At 46.7% G+C, this 22,336-nt stretch overlaps 1 protein-coding gene across 3 annotated transcripts in view; it reads right to left on the minus strand.

Moving 5' to 3' along the window:
* Nucleotides 1–15,224: 15,224 nt before the first annotated feature.
* Nucleotides 15,225–22,336, minus strand: part of LOC146835075 (vitamin D3 hydroxylase-associated protein-like) — a 536,242-nt gene continuing 529,130 nt past the window's right edge. For all 3 annotated transcript variants that reach the window (XM_085602742.1, XM_085602743.1, XM_085602741.1), the window contains exon 15: nucleotides 15,225–17,147. In XM_085602742.1, coding sequence (XP_085458868.1) covers nucleotides 17,022–17,147 — 126 coding nt within the window. In that variant the 3' untranslated portion in view covers nucleotides 15,225–17,021. The remainder of the gene's footprint in view (nucleotides 17,148–22,336) is intronic.

The raw sequence follows: 22,336 nt of genomic DNA on the forward strand, positions 1-22,336 counted from the left end.
TCTATACTCCCAGGCCACCGCCTGCGTAAGCCATTGGAGCTGGGCCGCCAAGTAGTACCACTCAAAATCTGGGGCTGCCAGGCCCCCCTCCGCTCTCGGCCGCCGCAACGTGGTCAGCGCCACCCGCCGCCTTCCCGAGCCCCAAATGAAGCCCGTAGACAGTGCTCGTAGCCGCGCAAAAAACGACGCCGGGATCCATATAGGAAGGGTGCGAAAAAAGTAAAGGAGGCGTGGCAACGCCACCGTTTTCAACAGCGCCACCCTCCCGGCACACGAGAGTGGGGCCCTGCCAACATTCCCCTCCAACAAATCAGTCTGGGTATGGTAAATGTTAACCCCCAAGTGTCGTAAGCAGCTGCCTTCCCACCAGATCTGTCCCAACGCCCGCAGGGTCCGACCTCCCTGCGACAACGGGAACAAACATGTCTTGCCCCAGTTGACCTTAAGCCCGGACAGGCGACCAAACTCCTCCAAAAGGGCAATCGCTCCGCCCAGCGCGCCCTCCGCATCCGCCAAAAACATAAGCAGGTCATCTGCATATAGAGAGATATAGTAGGCGTCCCCCTTCAGGGAAACTCCAGCATAGGCGCACCCCCGTCGGGCATGAGCCGCCAGCGGTTCAACAGCCAGGGCGAACAACAAGGGGGAGAGGGAGCAGCCCTGCCTCGTCCCCCTCCGCACGCGGTAGGGGACCGATATGGAAGCCCCCATCTTCACTCGGGCCGTGGCATCGCTATAGAGCAGGGCGGTCCAGCGTACGAAGCCCTCCCCCAATCCAAACTCCCGCAGCACTCGGTATAGATAGGGCCATTCCACACTATCAAAGGCCTTCTCTATATCGACCAACAGTATGCAGGCCTCCGGGTATGCGTCCCGGTCCATCTCCATCACCCGCAACAACCGTCGAACGGAAGTGGCCGTGCTGCGCCGAGGGATAAAGCCCGCCTGATCCGGGTGAATTAAGGCGGTCATATGGGTCAAGAGGCGCGACGCCAGTATTTTGCTCTAAATTTTATAATCCACCGTCAGCATAGAGAGCGGACGGTACGCCGTGCGCGCACCGGCCTCTCCTCCGGGTTTCAGTAAGGGTACCACAATCGCCTCCGGAGCGGAGGCGGGCAAACGCCCAAGCCGCCAGGCCCCCGGGGTCTTCCGACGGGCCATGTGCCAAATCGCCGCGCGGATCTCGCCCAGCGATATAGCACCCCCTAGGTCTTTCCCCGTCTCCGGGTCCAGTCAGGGCAGTCGGGCCTCCAATAAGAAGTCAGCAAGGCCTTCAGGCTCCCCCGCCATAGTGCTATCATATAGCCCAGCATAATAACTGGCAAACCGCTGATTTATCCCCATCTGGGAATAAACCGGGACCCCCCCTGCTTCAACCAGGGAAAGTATCGGGTCCCCTCGGGCTGTCGGGTTCGCCAACCACGCCAGAAGGGATCCCACCTTATCTCTTTCCACGTGCGCTCGCGTAAGATAGCTTTTATGGTCAAAACAGCGGAGCTTCTCCACTCGCACCGCCATGCCCTCACGCGCCTCGACAACTGCCGCCAACTCACCGTCTCCCGCCTGATGCGCACGTTCAGCCGTCCGCAGCTGGGCCTCTGCCCCCTCAATCGGCCGTGGACGATATACAAACCCCCCCGAACAACCGCCTTAAACGCATCCCATTCCGTCGTCCGGCTAGCCGCTGTACCCGGGTTATGCCCAAAATATTGTTCTATGCAGCCACTAACCTCAGCCCGGAAAACCGAGTCCTCCAGCAGCAAGGAGTTAAGGCGCCAAGTAGGAATTGCTTGCCGCTGCCTGGACCATTGCAGCATCCCCACACAGGGGTTATGGTCTGAGATGGTTTTAGCTAGATATTCGCTATGCCGCATCAAAGTCTGGACATCCGGGGAACACAGTATACTATCCAATCGGACATACAACTCATGAGGGGCCGGGTAGAAGGAATAATCCCTGTCTATCGGATGGTGAGTACGCCAAGTGTCCACCAGACCCCAAGTATCCTGCCAGGCCCGTCTACTATTGGCCACCCGACGGACCACCGACTGCGCAAGGGGCGGGTGGTACCTGTCCAGCTCAACATCAGTCACTGAATTAAAATCCCCTCCCAACACCACCGTCCCCGTCAAATACGCCGCCAACTGACCCGACAGCCTGGAGAAGAACGCGGCCTGGTCTACATTAGGGGCATACACACTGCACAAGGCCATGTCCCTCCCGTCCAGCCGCCCCTGCACTGCTACAACCCTGCCCTCCGGCTCCACTAACGTCATCAAAGGCTGTAAAGGGACTCCCGCCCTCACCCAGATCAGGGCACCCCGGGCAAACTTCGAGAAGGTTGTATAGAACAATTGACCCCGCCAACGCCTCTGCAATGCCTTCCCCTCCTCTCTATCTAAGTGGGTTTCCTGAAGGAAGGCTACCTGGACCCCTCTCCGCACTAAGTAGGCATGGACTTTGTATCTCTTCACCATAGAGGTGAGCCCCCTCACATTCCAAGTCAAAAACCTCAATTCAGGTGGGGTCCCCATCCCATCGCCGAGCCAACCACCCTTTCCTACCCCTCCGAGGCACACTGACAATCCCCTGAAACCCCATAACTCCCCAACTCCCCGGTCTCCCTCCCTTCCCCAGAACAGGTGCTAAACCACAGTTACCCATCCAAATACCACCTCAAACAGAAACCAAACACTCTGGTAGCCACCAGAGTCTCACTATGTCCGTGAGGTTGAGGTGATGGCTCTACGCCAGACGGGCTTGACGACAGTCCTCTTCAGAGCATCCACGCCCAGACTCCGCCAATCCTCCCCCAGCGCTCCGCTCCCTGCAGACCCCCCTGCTCTCTCCTCCAGGTCCCCTCAACTGCGAGAACCCTTTAAATAACCTCAACTTCTCTGAAAAGACCGTAGGATATCTCTTGACTAGATCGTCAGAATGAGTTCTATCTAGGTAGTTTCCATCACAAACTTCTTTCACTTCATCATGTTCACATATCATAACTGGTTCAACAGCGTTGGGATTTATAATAATCCCAAGGGCTCGCTGATGACGCCAACCTAATAAATTTGATCCATAGTCAGTAACAAACTCTTCCATACACCTCATTTCCCTTGAAATCAATAGTCATCCATAATATGCCTAGAATCTCAATCCTTCTTCCAGCATATCCTACTGCTTTTATATCTGATTTATTTAAATGATACTCATTTGTGTTCTCCCAATTGTCCTCAAAGGTATGTTTGGACATCAAGGTGAACAAACTCCCTGAATCAACCAAAACCTTTACGGACACCATATCTAAAAACACATGACAATGAGGTTTCTCCAGTTTGTCTGTGCTCTCCAATTTTACAACACTTCCACTCCCATTCGTGTTATTCCCCTCAATTTGTACTTCAGTATCTACTACAGAGATGATTTCAACAGTTGAAATCAATTCATCAACACTATCTAATTCTTGATTCACTTGTTGAACTCTCTTCACCCCACCAAACTCAAGTCCAGTCCGACACATTTTTGCAAGATGTCCCCTCTTTCCACATTTTCTACAAAGAACACTCCTAGCAGCACATCGTAGACTTGACGCAATATGCTCAGGAGCCCCACAATAAAAACATTTCAACTCTCTCCAATCACTAATCTTTTCTTTAGTCTCTGTATTCCCTTTGCTTTTTAATTCCGCATTTTTCCTTACATCAGTACTTTTAACACTGTATTTTTCCTTAAATTGTACAGTCGCCACTTCAGCAACACTCGTCTTTTCTTTCACGCTTTGTGAATCATCCATTTCCTTTAGCCACATCATTGAATGTTCCATTCCTTTAACGATATTGATGGTCTCTTCTAGATTAGGATCTTTAATTCGCAACTTTTCTTTAATCCTTTTATCATTTGTACATCTAACAATTTGGTAACTGTTCAAAACGGCATGACAATGCTAAGCCTCTTAATGTAGCAACATAAGATGCTATATTTTCATCTTGTTTCTGGACTCTTGAAAAAAACTTGTGTCTTTCTAGTACCAAGTTCGGTTTAGGAGTAAACTGAATGTCAAGCATTTGCATTGACATTTCAAAAACATTATGAGGTTGTCCATCACCCATCCCCAAGGACAGCTCCGGGAGATCCTCATAAATTCTCCTTCCTTCAATTCCTAGGTGATGGAGCAGAATCGCTTGTCTTCTGAGGGGTCCATATCGATCTCCACCAATGGCCAAAATATATGTAAGAAATCATTTTTTCCATTGTTTCCATGGTACAGGGGGATCTCCGGGTGAGGACAAAAAAGGTGGAGGCGACGCCATAGATTGTTCAGCCATGTCAATATTGTATATTAATATAATATATATAATAAATAATGTAACAAATTAATACTACCAAGTTTGTTGTCTTTTGTGAACAATATACAAGATAGCTCCAATGTTACGAGACGTGCGTGTAGTAGGAGTTTGCTTTAATTAGTTTAGTGGTATTGGTATGGACGAAATCAGCAGACCTGGTTTGTCTGCTGTATTTGTTCAAGAAACATTTACTCCTCAGCAAAGTTTAGAATCATGGGCTTGTGCCGATGAAAACTTGCATGTGTAAGTCAATTATATGTGACCACAATAGCGCTTTATACGCGCTTCTCTTGTCAACTATATTCAACGCGTGCCGACTTGCACGCCGAGCGCTTTACACGCGCTTCACTCGTCAACTATATTTAACGCGTGCCGACTTGCACGCCGATCATTACCGCAATCATGTTATTGTGGTGCGCGTCGATTCACGCGCCGATAACCACAATAGCACTCTGCAACACGCGCTTCAGCCGTTGCTATAACAATGCGTCTTGACTAAATGCTTGCACGTCAGAGCGTCAACGCGTGTCAAATCGTTGGCATAACAACACATGTTGAATCAGACGGCTTCCTCGCGCATGACCTGCCATGATAACGCGAGTTACGAAATGGGTGTATCAATACCGATCTTGTTTAAATAATATAAATTCAATGTTAGCTGCGTAAATAAATACAAAAGTTATACCGCCAGGAACCGCCGTCAGTGTTTCCTTAAAGTCGTCTTCACAACGTTTCAATTCTCTTCATCACGCGGTGTCCAATTCTCTCCAAAGCGGTGTTCTTTTAAATGTTTTCTAGGGGTGGGGATGCTGAAAGTCTGTCCCCTGCACAGCTTCCAACTCTTCGCCAATGTAAAGAAGTCACTTCTTTAGTTGATTATTAGAAGTTTATTTTGATTACAGCATCCCCAGCATAACCAACTGCTCAACCCTTTGTTAACATTCTTTTACATTCCATGCCAGGTCATCGGTGACCTCATAAGATTCTACCTTTCTAACACACTGGAGATCATTACAGAATGAACACAGAAGAAGGGAATACTCATTCCCCTGGCCACATTTCTAGGTGAACACAAGGGCTCTGTGCAGAGGAGGAAGGGTTCCTCCACTGGATTTTAGGCATGATGTTCACTGTGGGATTGTGTGCAGTATGGCAAGCAGGAAGTGCAGCAAAAGTGGGTAGGCTTACCCTGTGGAACTCTGGTTGCCCAATGGACCTTTTTCCCCTTTGGTTAGAGTGCCCGGAGTCAATCCCCCTCCCTCTTTACCTGTGGAAAATAAGAAGAGGACTGATTATAAGCTCTAATATTTCATATTCCCTGGTTGGATGAATAACTGTGATAGCAAAGTCTAAACTGAACAACTGGACTTTTCTTGACACTCAAGCATCTGGTTAGAAAATGTGGTGCTCATTTTTAGGCAATAGTTTTTGCTAAAACAAAACCCATTTTGGTAACATTTGTGCTGACCACGCAACCCCAATTAACCATAAGTACACAAAACCTTCAAACCTAGAACTTACATATTAGTCCATTTCACCTACAAACTCCCCTCCTATTCATACAAAATATTTAGCAACCATTAAATGCAAAGCAACGTCTTACCCATCATCATTTCTGTTAACCTCATTCTTGCTCTTCTTGGAACATAAATGGAGAATCAAACCTACACTCCAACTGTCTAGAAGCCTTAAAGGCTATTTAAAAAAAACAACCATTAGATATTTAAAACTTGATTTAAATTTCCAGTGAAACCAATTAACAAACCAAATAGTCACCTAGAAAATGCATGAAATTATTAACTCAGAGACCACTATTGATCTAAATGCATCATCATTAACTTCTGACAATGGAACAAAAAACACTAACTTATCTTACATAACACTCAACATAAGGGAAGTGATTGTAGATATCCTTGCTCCACTCTTCATGGAGCACAAAAATCTAACCCTAAAGTGTCAATCAATAACTGCCTCTGCATTATACCCTTCAGCGTGGACTCACTAGTGTTATTATTTGCTTCCACCACACCCTCTAAATACATATTGGATCAAAAACTGCCTAGTCTAGCTAAGCCACTCTAATGATCCCTCCTTCTCAATTGGCGAACACCAAACTCATGAAGATATACCACACCTCTACAAACAAGTAATGTAAGTTCAATGAAAAAAACATACAAGCAAATACTGCACTAAAAAATTCTGTTCCTAGAAGGGCTTATTGAGTTGAACATTTACAGCTAAAAAAGGAAGTTATTTGCAGGTCACAAGTTCAAATCCTGCCAAGTGACTTAACTGTCCTTCCTTCTGCAAAAAGTAAAGTGAATACCCCAAACTGGGCGATGTTATCATCTGTTATGTGCAGCACTTAGAAATTGTAGAAGTGCATTAGGAAGTGGCATTAAAAGTATTGTATTTCTGTTCTCTCACTAATATCTAAAATTCCTTATTCAAGATCTGCCAATTAGAAAACAGCACTGTTAAAAGTTCCAACTGGAACATTGAGATGCTTGGAAAAGGTGAGGCTTGCATCTTGATCTTACTAGACCCTTCTGCGTCATGCAGCACCATAACATTTTACTTTATAAGCTATCCTCAAGATTTGAAATTGGTTGTTTGGTTTTTAAGTGTCTCAGATCTTACCTAACAGAACAAAACCAAATGGGAAAATCAATAACACTTACCCCTAAAATTTATGCTTATTGGTGTTCCATGAAGATGGGAGCCGGCTCTCATCCTCTTCAACATATATATTGAGCCACTTGTGGAGCTCCTAAAGTTGGGGGACATCTTGTGCTACCAATATCTGGATGACAATCAATCACATATATATGGGAAGAACCCAATACAAAGCAAACGACTGCAAAAACAACTGCCTAACACTATAAATTCCCTCATCATTACCTCAGAACATAAACGCTGTTCTGTTATTTCCTGGAAAGAAATCTTCTGATATCAGACCTCTCTTCAGGGATCATTGATAATGTCAATTCTTTGTATTCCTGCTTGAAAGCAAGCTGAATTTAGACCCCAATGTGATATCCATGGCACAAACTTCCTGCTTATAACCCAGATTAGTAAAATCCAAAGTGCCTTTCATCCTAAAGATGATTTTAAACAAACTGTTTGGGTGCCATATTCAGAACGGATTATGAGAATTCCCTTCTCACAGGTCTTCTGAAATCCACAGTGCCCCATCAAAGCAGTCCTACATGCAGAAGCCAGAATAGCCAGAAGAGTTTGAGGCACTGAAAAGATAACATTGTATATCATCTGTAAAAACACAACTCCGGTGGTTACTCGTTGAAGCTTGCAGCATCTTCAGGTCAGGTGACACATTATCTTCAAAGCACTGAAAGTAAACATGCCCAGTTATCTAAAAAGTGAACTAAAAATATCTGGAGGGAACAGAAAGAAAGGAAGTATAAACACCTTCCTTTGTGCACTGCCCCCATAGATTTGGAACAACACTAGACAAGCCACAATGTTCTTGTCCTAAAGGCAGATTAGACTCCCTGATTCTCTGATAAATCCATATTCTGTCAGCTCTCTCAAACAAGAATGTTGCATTGATCTTATCTTCTAGAGCCTTGTTAGCAGCCTTAATAAAGCCTATACTCTTCTTTATTCCTCCCAAAATATAAATCGCTATACTTCAATTTAGTCAACCTAAACCCCTAATTCTGAAAATTGAGAGTTACATTTTAGCAGAAGTCCAGCTCTAGATTCTGTTACTACTGCAGTGATCCCCAAGTACACAGCAAACAGTACTAATTATTATTCTATTATCCAACTTTTTCCTACAGATCTTTATAAAGCATTACGTATTTACATATCAGTTTACAAAAATGTCTTACCTGCAGTACTTACTTCAACATTGTATCCTGTATCAATGTCTCTGCTATGTAAAGCTCTCTCGAGTCTTCCTACACTATTTAAGCACTTAGAAGATTGAGGGTAAATAAAAAATGTGTCCTTGTTCCCTCTGCTAATATTTGGCAGCTCTTCAACTTTCTCAGCTTCTGATTTCAGGACAATTATTAAATTGCTCCTCTGGTTCCAGTCCTTGTGTCATAGAAGCAAACATGTTTAAATAAACTGTTGAAAATAAATGTCATGTCACTGAGAAAAGGGTCAAAATGCTGATATGCTTGGTTACCCCATGCAGTGGTGATGGTGATGAAGAGGAAAGGTCCAGGGTTTATTACTGTTTGGAATGTATTTTCTTTATACTACTTTCAACTTATAAAGCCCCTAAATGTATCCATACACTACTAGAAATTAATATCTACTAAGTGACTTTTGTCAGCACACAATGCGAGCTATTTGCAAAATTAGGGTTTTAATGTAGGCCTCAATTCATAAAGATTGTTATTTGGTCTTTAAGCCAAAACATACCACTTCTGAATAGTGAGAATGCACAGTATTCCAGAATTCAGCATTGTTGGACCTGGTCTTCTCTGCAGGGTCACCCAAAACCTTTTGCCTTTTCCCCTCCACCTTTTGCCACATTTGTATTTCTTGGCCTTAGGAGTTAGTGCACTGCATCACTGGTAACCAGTGCTTGAGTGCTTGTGCCTTCTCCCAAAAACATGGCCAAATTGGTTTATACCCAATTGTCATGTTTAATTTACTCATAAGTGCCTTGTAAAGTGGTATACCACATATCCAGGGCCAGTAAATTAAATCCTACCAGTGGGCCTGCAGCACTTATTGTGCCACCCACTTAAGTGAAACCATAGAACATCTCCCAGGCCTGCCAATGCAGACTGAATTCAGTGTCACACTGCCATTTCAACTTGGCATTTAAACCCTCTTGCTAAGCCTTAAACTCCCCTTTTAAAACTTATTAGCCAACCCTACTGTAGGCCCCCTGTAGCCCATGTTGCAGGGTGCTGTATAATTATAAGGTTGGACATGTACTTTTAAGCTTTGCATGTCCTGATAGTGAAAAGTTCCCAAATGTAATTTTCACTACTGTGAGGCCTACCCTTCCCATAGGATAACATTGGGTATTCCCAATTATATTTTCGGCAGCTGTAAATCCTAATTTAGAGGATGTAGATATGTCATGGTTGGTACCTATTGAATTGTAATGCTAAGTCTTCTTTAATGGCAAAGTCAGATTACAATTTTGAAAATGCCACTTTTAGAAAGTTGGCATTTTCCTTCCCCTAGCCCTTTGTACTGGCAGCCTGTCTTGAGTCACATGACTTTGTGAATTCCATCCAGTCACACAATAGAGTTATCAGGTGTGCCTCAACGGGCCATCAACTGACAGGATGGGGGGCGGACCTGAGCATAGCCTCATTTACACCCGAAAAGGCTGTTTCTTGCCTCCACACAAAAGGCTTAAAAACCCTGTTTTGTCTCTTCAGCCAGCTTGGAGCAAGGTCAGGGGAGTCAGGAAATTCCATACACTTCTAAGAATCTTTCCAGAATCTACACCCACCCTCCAGAAGAAGGGCACCATAGTTTATAAATAGGAAATTCAGATCCACTCTTTAGTTCACTACTGGACCACTCTTCAGTTCACTACTGGACCTGTGGAAGGACTCTCAGAGGACTGCCTGCCTCTGTGAAATTCTGTGGACTCTGCCAGACTGCTGCTGTACCTGGAAGGACTACCGTGCTGCCTGCAGCCTGCCTTGAACCCTCAGAGGCCAGCCCTGCATCTTTACCTGCATCCAGGACTACCAGATGTGACTCCAATGGCTAGTTTGCTGGCCTCCTGTTCAGAGTCATCAGAACGTAAAAGGCTCCCACCAGCCTGAATGGGTAAACAACGCTTACCACAAAACTTTTTTCCCGCAGGGAACTACAACGCGGTCGTACGCGTTATAATTTCGCATACCATTACTCCGCAAGTCGGAACAACTACTTGCAAAGGGGGGAGAAGGTGTTGGATTCAAAATCCAACACCTTCCCTTATGTCTGCGCAGACTGGAGTTGGAATAGTAAATTAGACTATTCCAACATCCAGCGCCCCCCCTCCGCAAGTCGTTGTTACGACTTGCGGGGTAATGGTATGCAGAATTACAATGGGGTCGTTGTAACAAACGCGTTGTAATTCCCTGCGAGGAAAAAGACTGTGGGATAATGAGGCATATTTGCCTGAGTGAGTCCTGAACTCCACAGAAGTGTCCCGCCAGTCCTTGACCCTTGGTTGTGGTGCTAAAGGTGTCCAAATGGCCAATTTCCAAAGCTCAGGACTTTGCCAAAATGTGGGGAAAATGTGCTCCGAGAACCAGGAGTAGACTGGGTCCAACCTGCTTGCCTATCCGTGTGAGGTGCATTGCCGGTTGGATTGACTTCGAAGCTTCTCCCGCTAAGATCTTCTCCGCAGCAGCAAATCTGTTTCAGTGGTCTTTCAGAAAAGGGGTATCTGGCCTTGTGGAATTGTCTTCGGATACAGCTGTGTGACTTGTCCTGCTGGAGATTTTCAACTTCCATTACGGCTACTCAGTCCGAAGGTAATACTCTTCATCGCTGCCTTGCTCCACAGACACCAGACAACAGTGCTCCTTCTTTCAATCAATCAATCAATCAATCAATCAGTACATTTATAGAGCGCACTACTCACCCGCGAGGGTTTCAAGGCGCTGAGGGTGTGGAGGGGGGGTGCTGCTACTCCTCGAACAGCCAGGTCTTGAGGTGTCTTCTGAAGGTGAGAAGGTCTTGGGTCAGTCGGAGGTGGGTGGGGAGGGAGTTCCAGGTCTTGGCGGCGAGATAGGAGAAGGATCTGCTGCCTGTTGTTGTTCTTCTGGTGCGTGGTACGGTGGCGAGGCTGGCTGAGCAAAGTTGGCGAGTCGGGCGTAGAACGAGAGGCGTTTGTTGAGTTATTCGGGTCCTGCGTTGTAGAGCGCTTTGTGTGCGTGGGTGAGGAGCTTGAACGTGATCCTCTTGTTGATGGGGAGCCAGTGCAGGTCTCTCAGGTGGGCAGTGATGTGGCTGTGGCGGGGGATGTCCAGGATGAGGTGTGCAGAGGCATTCTGTATGCGTTGCAGTCTTTTCTGTAGCTGGGCCGTTGTCCCTGCATAGAGTGCGTTGCCATAGTCGAGCCGGCTTGTGATGAGGGCTTGGGTGACAGTCCTTCTTGTTTCTGTGGGGATCCATTTGAAGATCTTTCGCAGCATGCGGAGGGTGTTGAAGCAGGAGGAGGAGATGGCGTTGACTTGCTTGGTCATAGTGAGCGATGAGTCCAGGATGAACCCTAGGTTGCGTGCGTGGTCGGTGGGTGTCGGTGCTGTGCCCAGGGCGGCGGGCCACCAGAAGTCGTTCCAGGCGGAGGGGGATGGTCCAAGGATGAGGACCTCCGTCTTGTCTGTGTTCAGTTTCAGGCGGCTGATCTTCATCCATTCGGCGACGTCCCTCATTCCTTCTTGGAAGTTGGATTTGGCGGTAACTGGGTCTCTGGTCAGGGAGAGGATCAGCTGGGTGTCGTCGGCGTAGGGGATGATGTTGTGTGCGAGGACGATGTTGGCGAGGGGGCTCATGTAGATGTTGAAGAGCGTCTGGCTGAGTGATGAGCCTTGGGGTACGCCGCAGATGATCTTGGTGGCCTCTGAGTGGAACGGGGGTAGGCGGACTCTCTAGGTTCTGTCGGTGAGGAAGGAGGAGATCCAGTCCAGGGCCTTTCCCTGGATCCCTGTGTTGTGGAGATGTGTTTTTAGGGTGCGGTGGCAGACCGTGTCGAAGGCAGCTGAGAGGTCTAGGAGGATGAGGGCTGCGGTTTCTCCATTGTCGAGCAGGGTTCTGATGTCGTCGGTGGCGGTGATGAGGGCGGTCTCGGTGCTGTGGTTGCTGCGGAAGCCAGACTGGGACGGGTCGAGGGAGCCGTTGGTTTCGAGGAAGTTGATCAGTTGCTTGTTGACTGCTTTTTCGGTGACCTTCGCTGGGAAGGGGAGCAGGGAGATGGGCTGGGAATTCTTGAGATCTTTGGGGTCTGCTGTCGGCTTCTTAAGGAGGGCGTTGATTTCAGCGTGTTTCCAACTCTCAGTGAAGGTGGCAGATTCGAAGGAGCTGTTGATGATGTCTCGGAGGTGGGGTGCGATGATGGTGTCTGCTTTGTTGAAGATGTGGTGAGGGCAGGGGTCGGATGGAGAGCCGGAGTGGATGGTGTTCATGATCTGGGTGACGTCTTCGGTGTTGACAGGGGTCCAGCGACTGAGGAGTGCGTGGGTGGTGTTGGTTCTGCGGCTGGTGGAGGCATCTGGTTAGCGAAGCTGTCATGTATGTCGGCGATCTTGCGGTGGAAGAAGGCCGCGAGGGAGTCGCAGAGGTCCTGTGAGGGGGGGATGTCGTTGGAGTTGGAGCTTGGTTTGGAGAGTTCCTTCACGATGCTGAAGAGCTCCTTGCTGTTGTGTGCATTGTCTATGCGCTCTCTGAAGGCCGTTCTCTTGGCGATGCGGATGAGCTGGTTGTGTTTGCATGTGGCGGTCTTCAGGGCCTCGAGGTTTTCCGCAGTCTGTTCTTGGCGCCAGGCTTTCTCTAGAGTTCGGCGGGATTTTTTGGAGTCCTTGAGGTCTGTGGTGAACCATGTGGTTGTCCTGCTGTTGTGCTTGTTCAGAGGGTTCTTGATAGGGGCGAGGGTGTCGGCGCAGTTGCTGATCCACTGTGTGAGGTTTCGGGCGGCGATGTTGGTGTCCGAGGCGATGGCCGGTGGGCCCTGGGCGAGGGCGGCGGTCAGCTGGTCAGTGGTGACTTTGCTCCAGCATCTTTGGGGATCTGCGGCGGTTGGATGTGTGCGGTGAGTTTCTTGTAGGAGAAGTGGATGCACCGGTGGTCGGTCCAGTGGAGAGTGGTGGTGTGGCTGACCGTGACGTTGGTGCTGGCGGAGAAGATGGGTCGGGGTGTTCACTAGTTGCTTCAGTCCGAAGTTGGAGAGGTTGTCGAGCAGGGTGGTGGTGTTGTTGTCGTTGTTGTTCTCCAGGTGGAAGTTCAGGTCCCCCAGGAGGATGTAGTTTGTGGTGGCGAGGGCGTGCGTGCTGACGAAGTCGGCAATAGATTTGTTGAATTGTGGGCGTGGACCCGGTGGTCTGTAGATGAGTGTTCCTCTGAGGGTGGTCTTGGGGTCGGTGTGGATCTGGAAGTGTAGGTGCTCAGCGGTGCGGAGAGTTTCTTCGGCTCTGAGGGTGTTCCTGTGGACGATGGCGATTCCTCCTCCGGGCTTGTTGGTACGGTCCCTCCGGATGATTTTGTAGCCGTCCGGGATGGCAATGGCGATGTCAGGGGCTGAGGAGGCGTTCATCCAGGTTTCCGTCAGGAACGCGACGTCCGGGGCTGTTGAGTCGAGGAGGTCCCAGAGTTCGATGGCGTGCTTGTGTACGGAGCGGGTGTTGAGTAGGATGCACTTGAGGTGGTTGTTGTTTCCTGGGCTGGTGTGGGAGGCGGTGGTTCGGGTCCTGGTCCAGCAGTGTCGGCAGGAGAATGGTCCATGAGTGCACTTCGGGGTGGCTTGGTAGCAGGCAGTCGAGCAGCCATTGTTGAGTGCGAGGAGGGTGGCGGCGTCGAAGGTCTGTCGTGCGTGGTGGGCCTGGCGGGGGCCAGAGGTTCTGGCGCTAGGCGCGGTCTAGGCGCGGACGGGCGCAGACGGGCTTGCCTCTGGCGCGCCTCTGGCACGCCAGCGGCGCACCCGCTGCGCGCGGCCGCGCAGCGGCCTGCATTAAGAAGGGGTGGAGGGAGGGAGGAGCAGCTGAGAGGCGGGTAGCGGGAGCCAATAGGAGGGAGGGGGGCAGCACCGCAGGAGACGCAGCGGCGGGAAAGAGCGGGAAGCGGGCGGCGGGGAAAGGACGAAAGGACGGCAAAAAAAGCAAAAAAGACAAGGAAGCAACTTTATTCACTCGGGGGAAGCAGAGGGGAGCAGAGGCAGCACAACGGGGGATCACGAAAAATGAAAAGAAAGCGAGGTAGACAGGGACACAACGCAATCAGATGGACAGAAAACATTCACAGATGAGTAGAGAGAGTGAAAGCAGACAGAACACAATCGGATGGACAGAGCAAGCAAAAAAAAGAGAGAAAGCAGACAGAAACAGGCAGAGCAATACTTACAATAATTACAGCCCACCACTGGGCCACCAGGGATGAGGCGCAGGAGGGAGCCTGTGGGTGGAGGAGGGCCTCGAACTTCCAGCAGTAGCGAGGGGCAGGGACACGGCACCAACAGGGTGTGCTGATGCGGCGGGGGAGTGGCCTGGCCTGAAACAGGGTCAAGGGCTGTCTTTGGACACTCCTGAAGCGTTGCCCCGCTGAACTCTTACCTTTTTCTTCAATAATTTTTTCAAGTCTGAAAGTAAACGCTGACTAGGCCCAATACACTTCTTGTATTCGAACCGCACTCCATCTCGGTCATCCTAAACTTTCAACTTAGACCCTCTCTTGTACTGCCCAATGTCTGCGGTTGGTGCTTTGATCTTTTAGGCTCTAGATTCCACTAAAAACTTTGAAAACTAACTTTGATTCCGCCGATTGAATTTTTGTCATTTTGGTGTCAAATAATGTTTTAACATTTACTCTATTTTTCTAGATTGATTGGGGATTTGTTTTGTGTTGTGTTTTCACTTTATTGCCTAGTGACACCCCAGTCAACTAACAACCCAATTTCGCACAAGCAAGCACAGATTTTTCGGTATTTTTGGCATGATGGGGGAATAAAGGAGTTGAACAGTCAAATGATTTATATGCTTGTACAAACATTTAAGCAATCATCCGGTTCAATGACTTATTAATTTTCAGCTCTTAATCATCAACACTGCATCAATCCTGTTCTTTGATGGGTTAGCAGGTGCATGAGTAGAGCAAACATGATTATACAATCAGTAGCACTGACCCAAAATGTTCTTGGCTATCCTAAAAGAAAGGAACACAAAATGAGCCACATTTAATCGTAAGCAAGTTTATTCTAGCCCATACAAGACTGTTTTCAGAACTATGCAATCTAAAATTATATAAGCCACAAAAAGAAATAAAGTGAAGACATGTCTCAAATGGTGATTGGCTTAAAATTGCTGTTCAGCACTGCGTTAACCACACAACTCTAGGCAAGCAGAATATGTCTAGCAGTAGCTTCTGTTAAACGTGTTGCAAATTTTAAAGATGCAAACTCATTCTGACTCCTCAGTTACCACTGGTATCCCCGAAGGACACGTTGCTGTCTTCTTAGGACCAGAATGTGTTTCAAATTAAACTAATTTTAACGTAACAGATAACAAGGATATATTCAGTGTTTTATGTAGCACTTAGTGATGAGGACAGACTCAATGGACTGACTATTCAGGGGCACACTAAGTAACCTAACAGTGCACAAGAGACCTGCATTGTTCCAGGATGTTCCACAAACCATAAACAGAGCTGTATGTGGTGCACAGAATGGAAGCTGTGTGCACCAAGGACATCATTTGGGCAGAATTAAAAATCAAAGTGAACAAGCGCATTTTCAAGAGCATTGACAGGTATTGAAAGCATTGTCAACAGATAGGTCATGACTGCTACCCAATGGCCATTTTACATGTGCAATATTGCTGCATCCTATTTTTATTTAGGATGGTGAGAATGGTAATCTGATTCCTGTATTTTAAACAACCTATGGGCTCAGTGGCATAGCTGGGGAACTGGTGGGGGCGATCTGCCCTGGGCAACACTCTTTTTGGGGGTGGTGGAGGTGAGAACGTCATGTCTGTCAACTACCACCCCCACCCCACCCCCGAGAACAAGTCGTCTGTCGAACGCCCCCCTCCCCAGGAACAAGTTGTCTGTCGCCCCATCCCCCACTCTTACCTGCACCAAGCAGCAAACTCAGGGGCCACTCCGTGTGGTTATTGATTTCAGATTTCTTCTTTTAACCAGAAGGTGCCTTGTTTTTTTTTCATGACATAATATTATACTACATTCAAAAACACAATTTGAGCTAGAAAAAAATGAATACGCGCCTGAGAAGATCTTTTAGAATATCCCTCTGAATCACATGGACATATTTGATTCAAATAATGTGTTGCAAAATATATGCCCTGAAAGTTTGCTGTCACCTGTACATGGCCCATGATGCCCCTCCGTCTATCACCATCTGGAAGAGGCCAACAAACCTCTAAGTTAAGAAGAGCTGAGACCATTAACCGCCAATGACTTGTGTTGCTACGTTACCTAGTCATGTAAAACCCCCAAAGCAGGAGGTTAAAATATATAACATTCAGTAAAATTGCATCCAGTTGATATGCATTACATATTCATATTGATCGACAAGCAGTCATTTCTATATATTTCAAGGCTGTGTCTTCTTAACAAAAAAACTCAATTAATGGCAATCTAGCCTGTTTACAGACCTAACATGATCAATAAACAAATTCAGCCACACACACTTTTGGTACCTGATCAAAAGCAAGCATGATTATAAACACACCAGGAAGCATTAATTAATAACACTGGAACAATCTGGTGTTCTTTTTATGATTTTAGGAGCGTATATTACAAGATTATACTAAGAAAATATGTCAGGCTTGCTAAATAGCAAAACAAGTCTATAGTATGACATACCCCTTAATAATACATAAAAACATGATTTGTTTAAATCTACGACCAAGAGAACCTCATAGAAATTTAGGGCGAGCAGGCAGTAAAATCAAGTTTTCCAAAGTCAGAGCCGGATGGTCAGGTTCTATTCCCGTGCATAGAGACCAATCTTTATTTCCGGTCATGGCGCCGACTGACGGTCTCTACTTCCTTCATTAACCGAAGACAAAGTTCTTCCTGCCAAGGAAGAGCAACACACTGAACCACCACGGGGAGACCCACGCCGCCTTCCACACCCTAATGAGAAACAAAACAAAAATTGTCAAAGAAAAGGGCATACAAACCTAGCCTGCAACACACATCCACTCCCATGCACCTCAAACTCACAGAAACACAAATAACACATAGTCAAAAACAGACTGTGCAAACAAATACACCCACATGGGTCTTTTTGCAATACATGGAGTAAGAGTAGAAAAATAAAGCTTGTCTGTGCGACTGCAGGCACCCAGTAGAGCTGGTGGAGTTTGGAGGGATAACCACATCAAATAGATACAAATCCTACTTAACGGGGGGCAGAGGAGGGGCAGGAGCACATGTAAGGTCATCTATATTTTAGAAGTCCTGTAGAAATACCTTCTGTTTCTATTTCTATCGTTGAATGACTGACTTTGTGTACTGGTTTGTGTAAATCACCCACATTTGTCCAAAAATTGGTCTTCTTCTCTCCCCAGTAACTGTCCATCCTTTCTTTCTTTAAGAAGTTGGGTGGATAGTTTTATTTTCATTCATGAATGCTCTTAAAAATGGTAGTTGTCCTGTGTGAAAAAAAGGTCAAGCTTTCAAAAATGGAAGTCCTCGAGGAAAATGATGTAATATTTCAATCTTTTGAGATTTTCCTCGACCTGATCTAAGTGTAGACACTTGCATCATGATCTCTATTAGTGATGGTCATTGGTACTGCATTAGATGAGTTTTCTGCCCTCAGCCTCTTTTCTGGTAAGTGTGCATGGCCTGTTGATTTGAGCATTTTTTGCCTGGCATTCCCAGAGGAATTGAACGGCTTTAGCAGATCCAGAACAGCATACAACAAAACCGACCCAAAATTATAGTCTGGCTGTTGGAAAGTGGGTTATTAGTAGCAGTAAATATGTATCTACCACTGGTAAAAATGCCACTAACAGTCTAGGGCTTAGAATAGGTCTCAGTAAATTAATCCCATGCTCAACCCTTTGTATCTTTGCTGCGAACAGGCAGTCTTAACTGAAGAAACAGGTATGTAAAGCATTTAAAAACACCTATTTCAGTAAATTATTAAGACAAAACAACACACAATAAAAATCCCACACCAATTTAGAAAAATGGGAAATATTCTAATCTTTAGAATGACACCAAAACGAAAAGAATCCAATGTAGGAAATCAGAGATAATAATTTTTTAAAGATTTAGCATTATATAGCACCTAGAAACATCTAGCACCACATCCAGACTTCTGGTCACGCTTGACTGGGGTAAAGTCAAAGTTTCATGCCAACTGCGATGGAGCCCTGCTCGGATACCCCTCACGGTAGGCCTTGGTTGAGATTTTGCCTTCGGACTTAGAGACTTTCCCGAAGCTTTTTCTGCCGGGGTCCCTCGATACTTTCAGCGGGACGAACCAGCAGGACTTAGCTCTCGCAGTCGAGTCGGTCCCCCTCTGGAACTTTTTTCCAAACATCTGGAACTTCTTCCTGAAGTTCCTCTGAGGGTTCCAAAGTGTCCAAAACACAATACAAGGGTCTGGAATCTCCAAAAATGGTCCTTGAAAGTTTGGGACTTCAGTTCCCACAATCTATTTTGACAAAAACCTGGATGCACTCCAGGCTGGGGATTCTTGGTGGTGGCCTCTATTAAACCTGTAGCTTGCAGGGAGTCCCCTCTTTATTCCTCTTGAAGCAAGGTACATCCAAAGAACTGTAGTCCCAGATAATGCAGCATGCGCAGTCAGTCAGAATGCAGGGCCTGATGGTGCATATCAAGTTGCCAGCTTGGCAAGCCTTCTTCTCCTCTTAGTTTCAAGCAACACGAAAGAGATAAGAAGCTTGCAGGGGAGTGCAGCTAGCGCCTGGTGAGTGAGAGAGTGCTGGAGCAAGAAAGAGCCGGGGGCCAGCGAGAGAGGGTCAGAGCCAGCGAGAGAGAGTTGACCTGATTTACCACAAACGTGCGCTATGCGGCTGGGATACTTTTGGCGGATGGGGCAGCCATTTTAAAATGTACAAAGCCAGGCAGCCCTTCCCAACTCCCATGTGGAGGTCTGAACCCAAAGTGCCACTGAGAGATAGTCTAGGCAAAGGCATAATTAACCGTTGTTTCCGTAAAGTAACACTTATAGCGCAGCGTTTACTAATTAATTAATTAATTCAGTAGCGAACCATCTACTGTATCAGAATCACAGTAAGGAATCTGCATTCCCTTCGTTTGCTGAAAGTTGGAGGGATTAATTTGCTTGCAATATGTGTACAGCCCCTTTTGACTTTCACAGTGGGCCAAATTCACCACTTAACTGCACCTCCTAAAAGCAGTAGAAAGTAAAATAAAAGACGGAGTCTTTGGGGCATTCGTAAACCTGAATAAATCAAGCCCCATTTTACATTGTGAATATATATAAACCACAGCCCTTGCACTGCTAGTTGAAAATGTCTGTTTAATAGAAATGCTTGCCAAGTTGGCTCACTCCGAGCAAATATGGTTTCCCTGAGTGCCAGCTCATCTGTCAGCAGGGAATATTTGGCAGTGGAACTCAAAATTCATGTCTTGTTTTTCTTTGAGATGAGAACTATATATATCTGCTCTTGGTCCAGGGTCTAACGCTGATTTATATAATATAAAGTGACTTATTTTCACAGAAATGAAAACAGGCATGTGATGCCCTGGTGTCCTGCTATCTTTACTGCACGGCTATTGGATTTCTGCTCCTTGCCTCCTCGAGATGAAGCCTCTGGTGGCTCTTCTAATGATGGTAATTGTCCTGCACGGCTCTCAGGGCATCCCCGCCTTCCAGCAGACACTGGCTGGCTAAGGCTACTGCGGGCAGGGGGCAGCTGTAGAGAATGCGCCCGGGAACTTTGCCCCACACACACTGGGTGCCTGGCTGGGGCGGTGTTAGACGAGTGTGGCTGCTGCCCTGAGTGTGGCAATGTTGATGAATACAGGCCCCAGCTAGGCCCGCAAGGCACAAGGGTTCGCTCTCCTGTAACGGAATCTATAAGGAAGTTGGCACGGAAACTGCAAAGTACAAAAACAGCATTTATTATCCCTTAAGGGTGGTCCTACAATCCACACAACACTCTTCAGTATTGCATGGAGTAGCACAAAGAACATTCGTACACAGTCCCCTTTTATACACAACAGAGGGGCTCATAGTGGGTGGATACAACGTAGGGCCGAAGAACATTACCATTTATGGTCATTCTCGATACTGAATCAATACATGGGCGGAGCCAACACACTCCTTGAGCCCGCGAAACACATGGTCAAGCAAGGCTAATTATAACAGATGTGGTCAAGTCTGGGCATGCGCCAGATGGACAAGAGGGAGCTATTTATAAACTGTTGCTAGGCAGATTACAAGAGCAACTAACACAGAGGTCGGACTCTCCTCGTGGTGAACACATGGCAGCATGTCAATACAAAATGGAGTCCGGACTTCGGTCAACATAACGAAGAAAACATGATCTAAAGGGAAAGCATTAATGTTTTCAGTAAATGCTTAATCACATTCTGCCTTAATTTACAACAGACGACCCTTTCAGCATTTACTGAAGACATCCGGTTTCCAAGAATAATCATCATATATATCAATTATCATCATTCCCTTAACCTCTTTAGCTAGACCCTTCTGTCGAGCAACATCGGCAATAGCTTTCTTATCTGGAATGCAGAATGAAATGCATACGGAACAGCACAATGGTCCACATTGAATACACATACAGAAAAGGAACAGAACTGCTATAATAATGCAGAGACCAGTTAGGACCTTCCATCCCCAGGCAGTAACCAACGCCCAAAACCATCCAGAAAAGGACCAAGTGCCGTTTTCTGTGTGGATTTCAGCTGCTATTTTATGCAGCTTGTTAATGGCGTTATAAACGGATGGCGTATGATCAGGGATGAACACACAGCAGCTACTTCCAATAATTTTACAGGCTCCACCTCGATCAGCTAGCATTACATCTAATACCATACGATTCTGCAATGCAACAATCCTAGTTATTTGTAATTCTTCCGTAAGATTCCCAAGAGCGGCAGCAGTCTGATTTGTCACAGCTTCTACCACTCTTGTCAATCTTCGGATCTTCCTACTATTCAAAGCAGCTCCAACAAAGAAAAACAGTCCTAAGTTAAAATCAATATACTGTTGCAAGCTGGTATCGGTTTGATCCACATCATCAATTGATAGAGTACGTTTGTATCTATTTACAGTCACATTATTCAAAAGTTTCAAATCCTTATGATATGACGCGGGTGCTAGGAATACAGGAGGTAATAGGAATGATACATAGCATACCCCAGACCACCCAGCCGGCAAACGGTAATAACCTTTATTTCCACACACAAAGTAGGTATTATGGGACGCTAGGAAGGTACTGTTGTTCAGCCCGTCAATGTTCAATACAGTTATGCAATCACTGACACCAACAGGGATAAAACCCACACTCTGGACACACAGGTCCGCTTGAGCTTGTGCTACTTGGATTACGAATTTGTCCTTCCCCACAGTGTCTCTTGTGTTCGTGAAGATATAGGGAATGGATTCATTGTCCGGTCGGTACTCTTCCCATTCCCAAATTGTCCCATTCGCTTGTGGATACCCATTCTTGTCTTGATGGCATTCTTTATTAAGTCTAAAAAGCAATCGTCCCACTGTCGGTTTCCGAGTGGCAAACAGCAAAGTGTACCATGCTCTACAAGAGCCATTATGAGAGAAAGGAAGTGGTATGAATGGCGTACCTCCTTTCTTCTGATGGGCTGGCATCATCCCACATATCCAACAGTTCGTAGCGTTCGTAGCAACGTGGGTGTGATGCAGCATCTGAATGAAAGTGTTATTCAAATAGGATTGTCGATGCTTCAACTCTTGATACGGTAATGTATAAAAGTAGTGCTCCTCGGGCACCGGAGTTGTCAACACAAGTGTTTTCCGAGCAGGAGTTACCTCCTCCACAAGCCATGTGGTTATCCCAACAATAGCTACTGTTAGCATGAACCCCAACGCACAAAGGATTTTCTTCTTCTCCATGTCAAAAGAAACAATACCCTGATATCTTCCTGAAACTAAAAAGTCTGTCAGAACTCTTCCCCTTGGGCAGCGGTTGATTTCTTCACCAGCGGGCCAAGACGGGTGTCGCTACACTAATGCAGGGCTGATCCCCCCCCCTTGCCTCATCGGCTCTCCGTTTCACTAACCCAAGGGCCGTTCTGACAGTATGTCCCGGTACTGGAAACCT

The sequence above is a fragment of the Triturus cristatus genome, chromosome 4_2 (assembly GCF_964204655.1).
Source record: "Triturus cristatus chromosome 4_2, aTriCri1.1, whole genome shotgun sequence".
In the NCBI taxonomy this organism is placed as follows: Eukaryota; Metazoa; Chordata; class Amphibia; order Caudata; family Salamandridae; genus Triturus; species Triturus cristatus.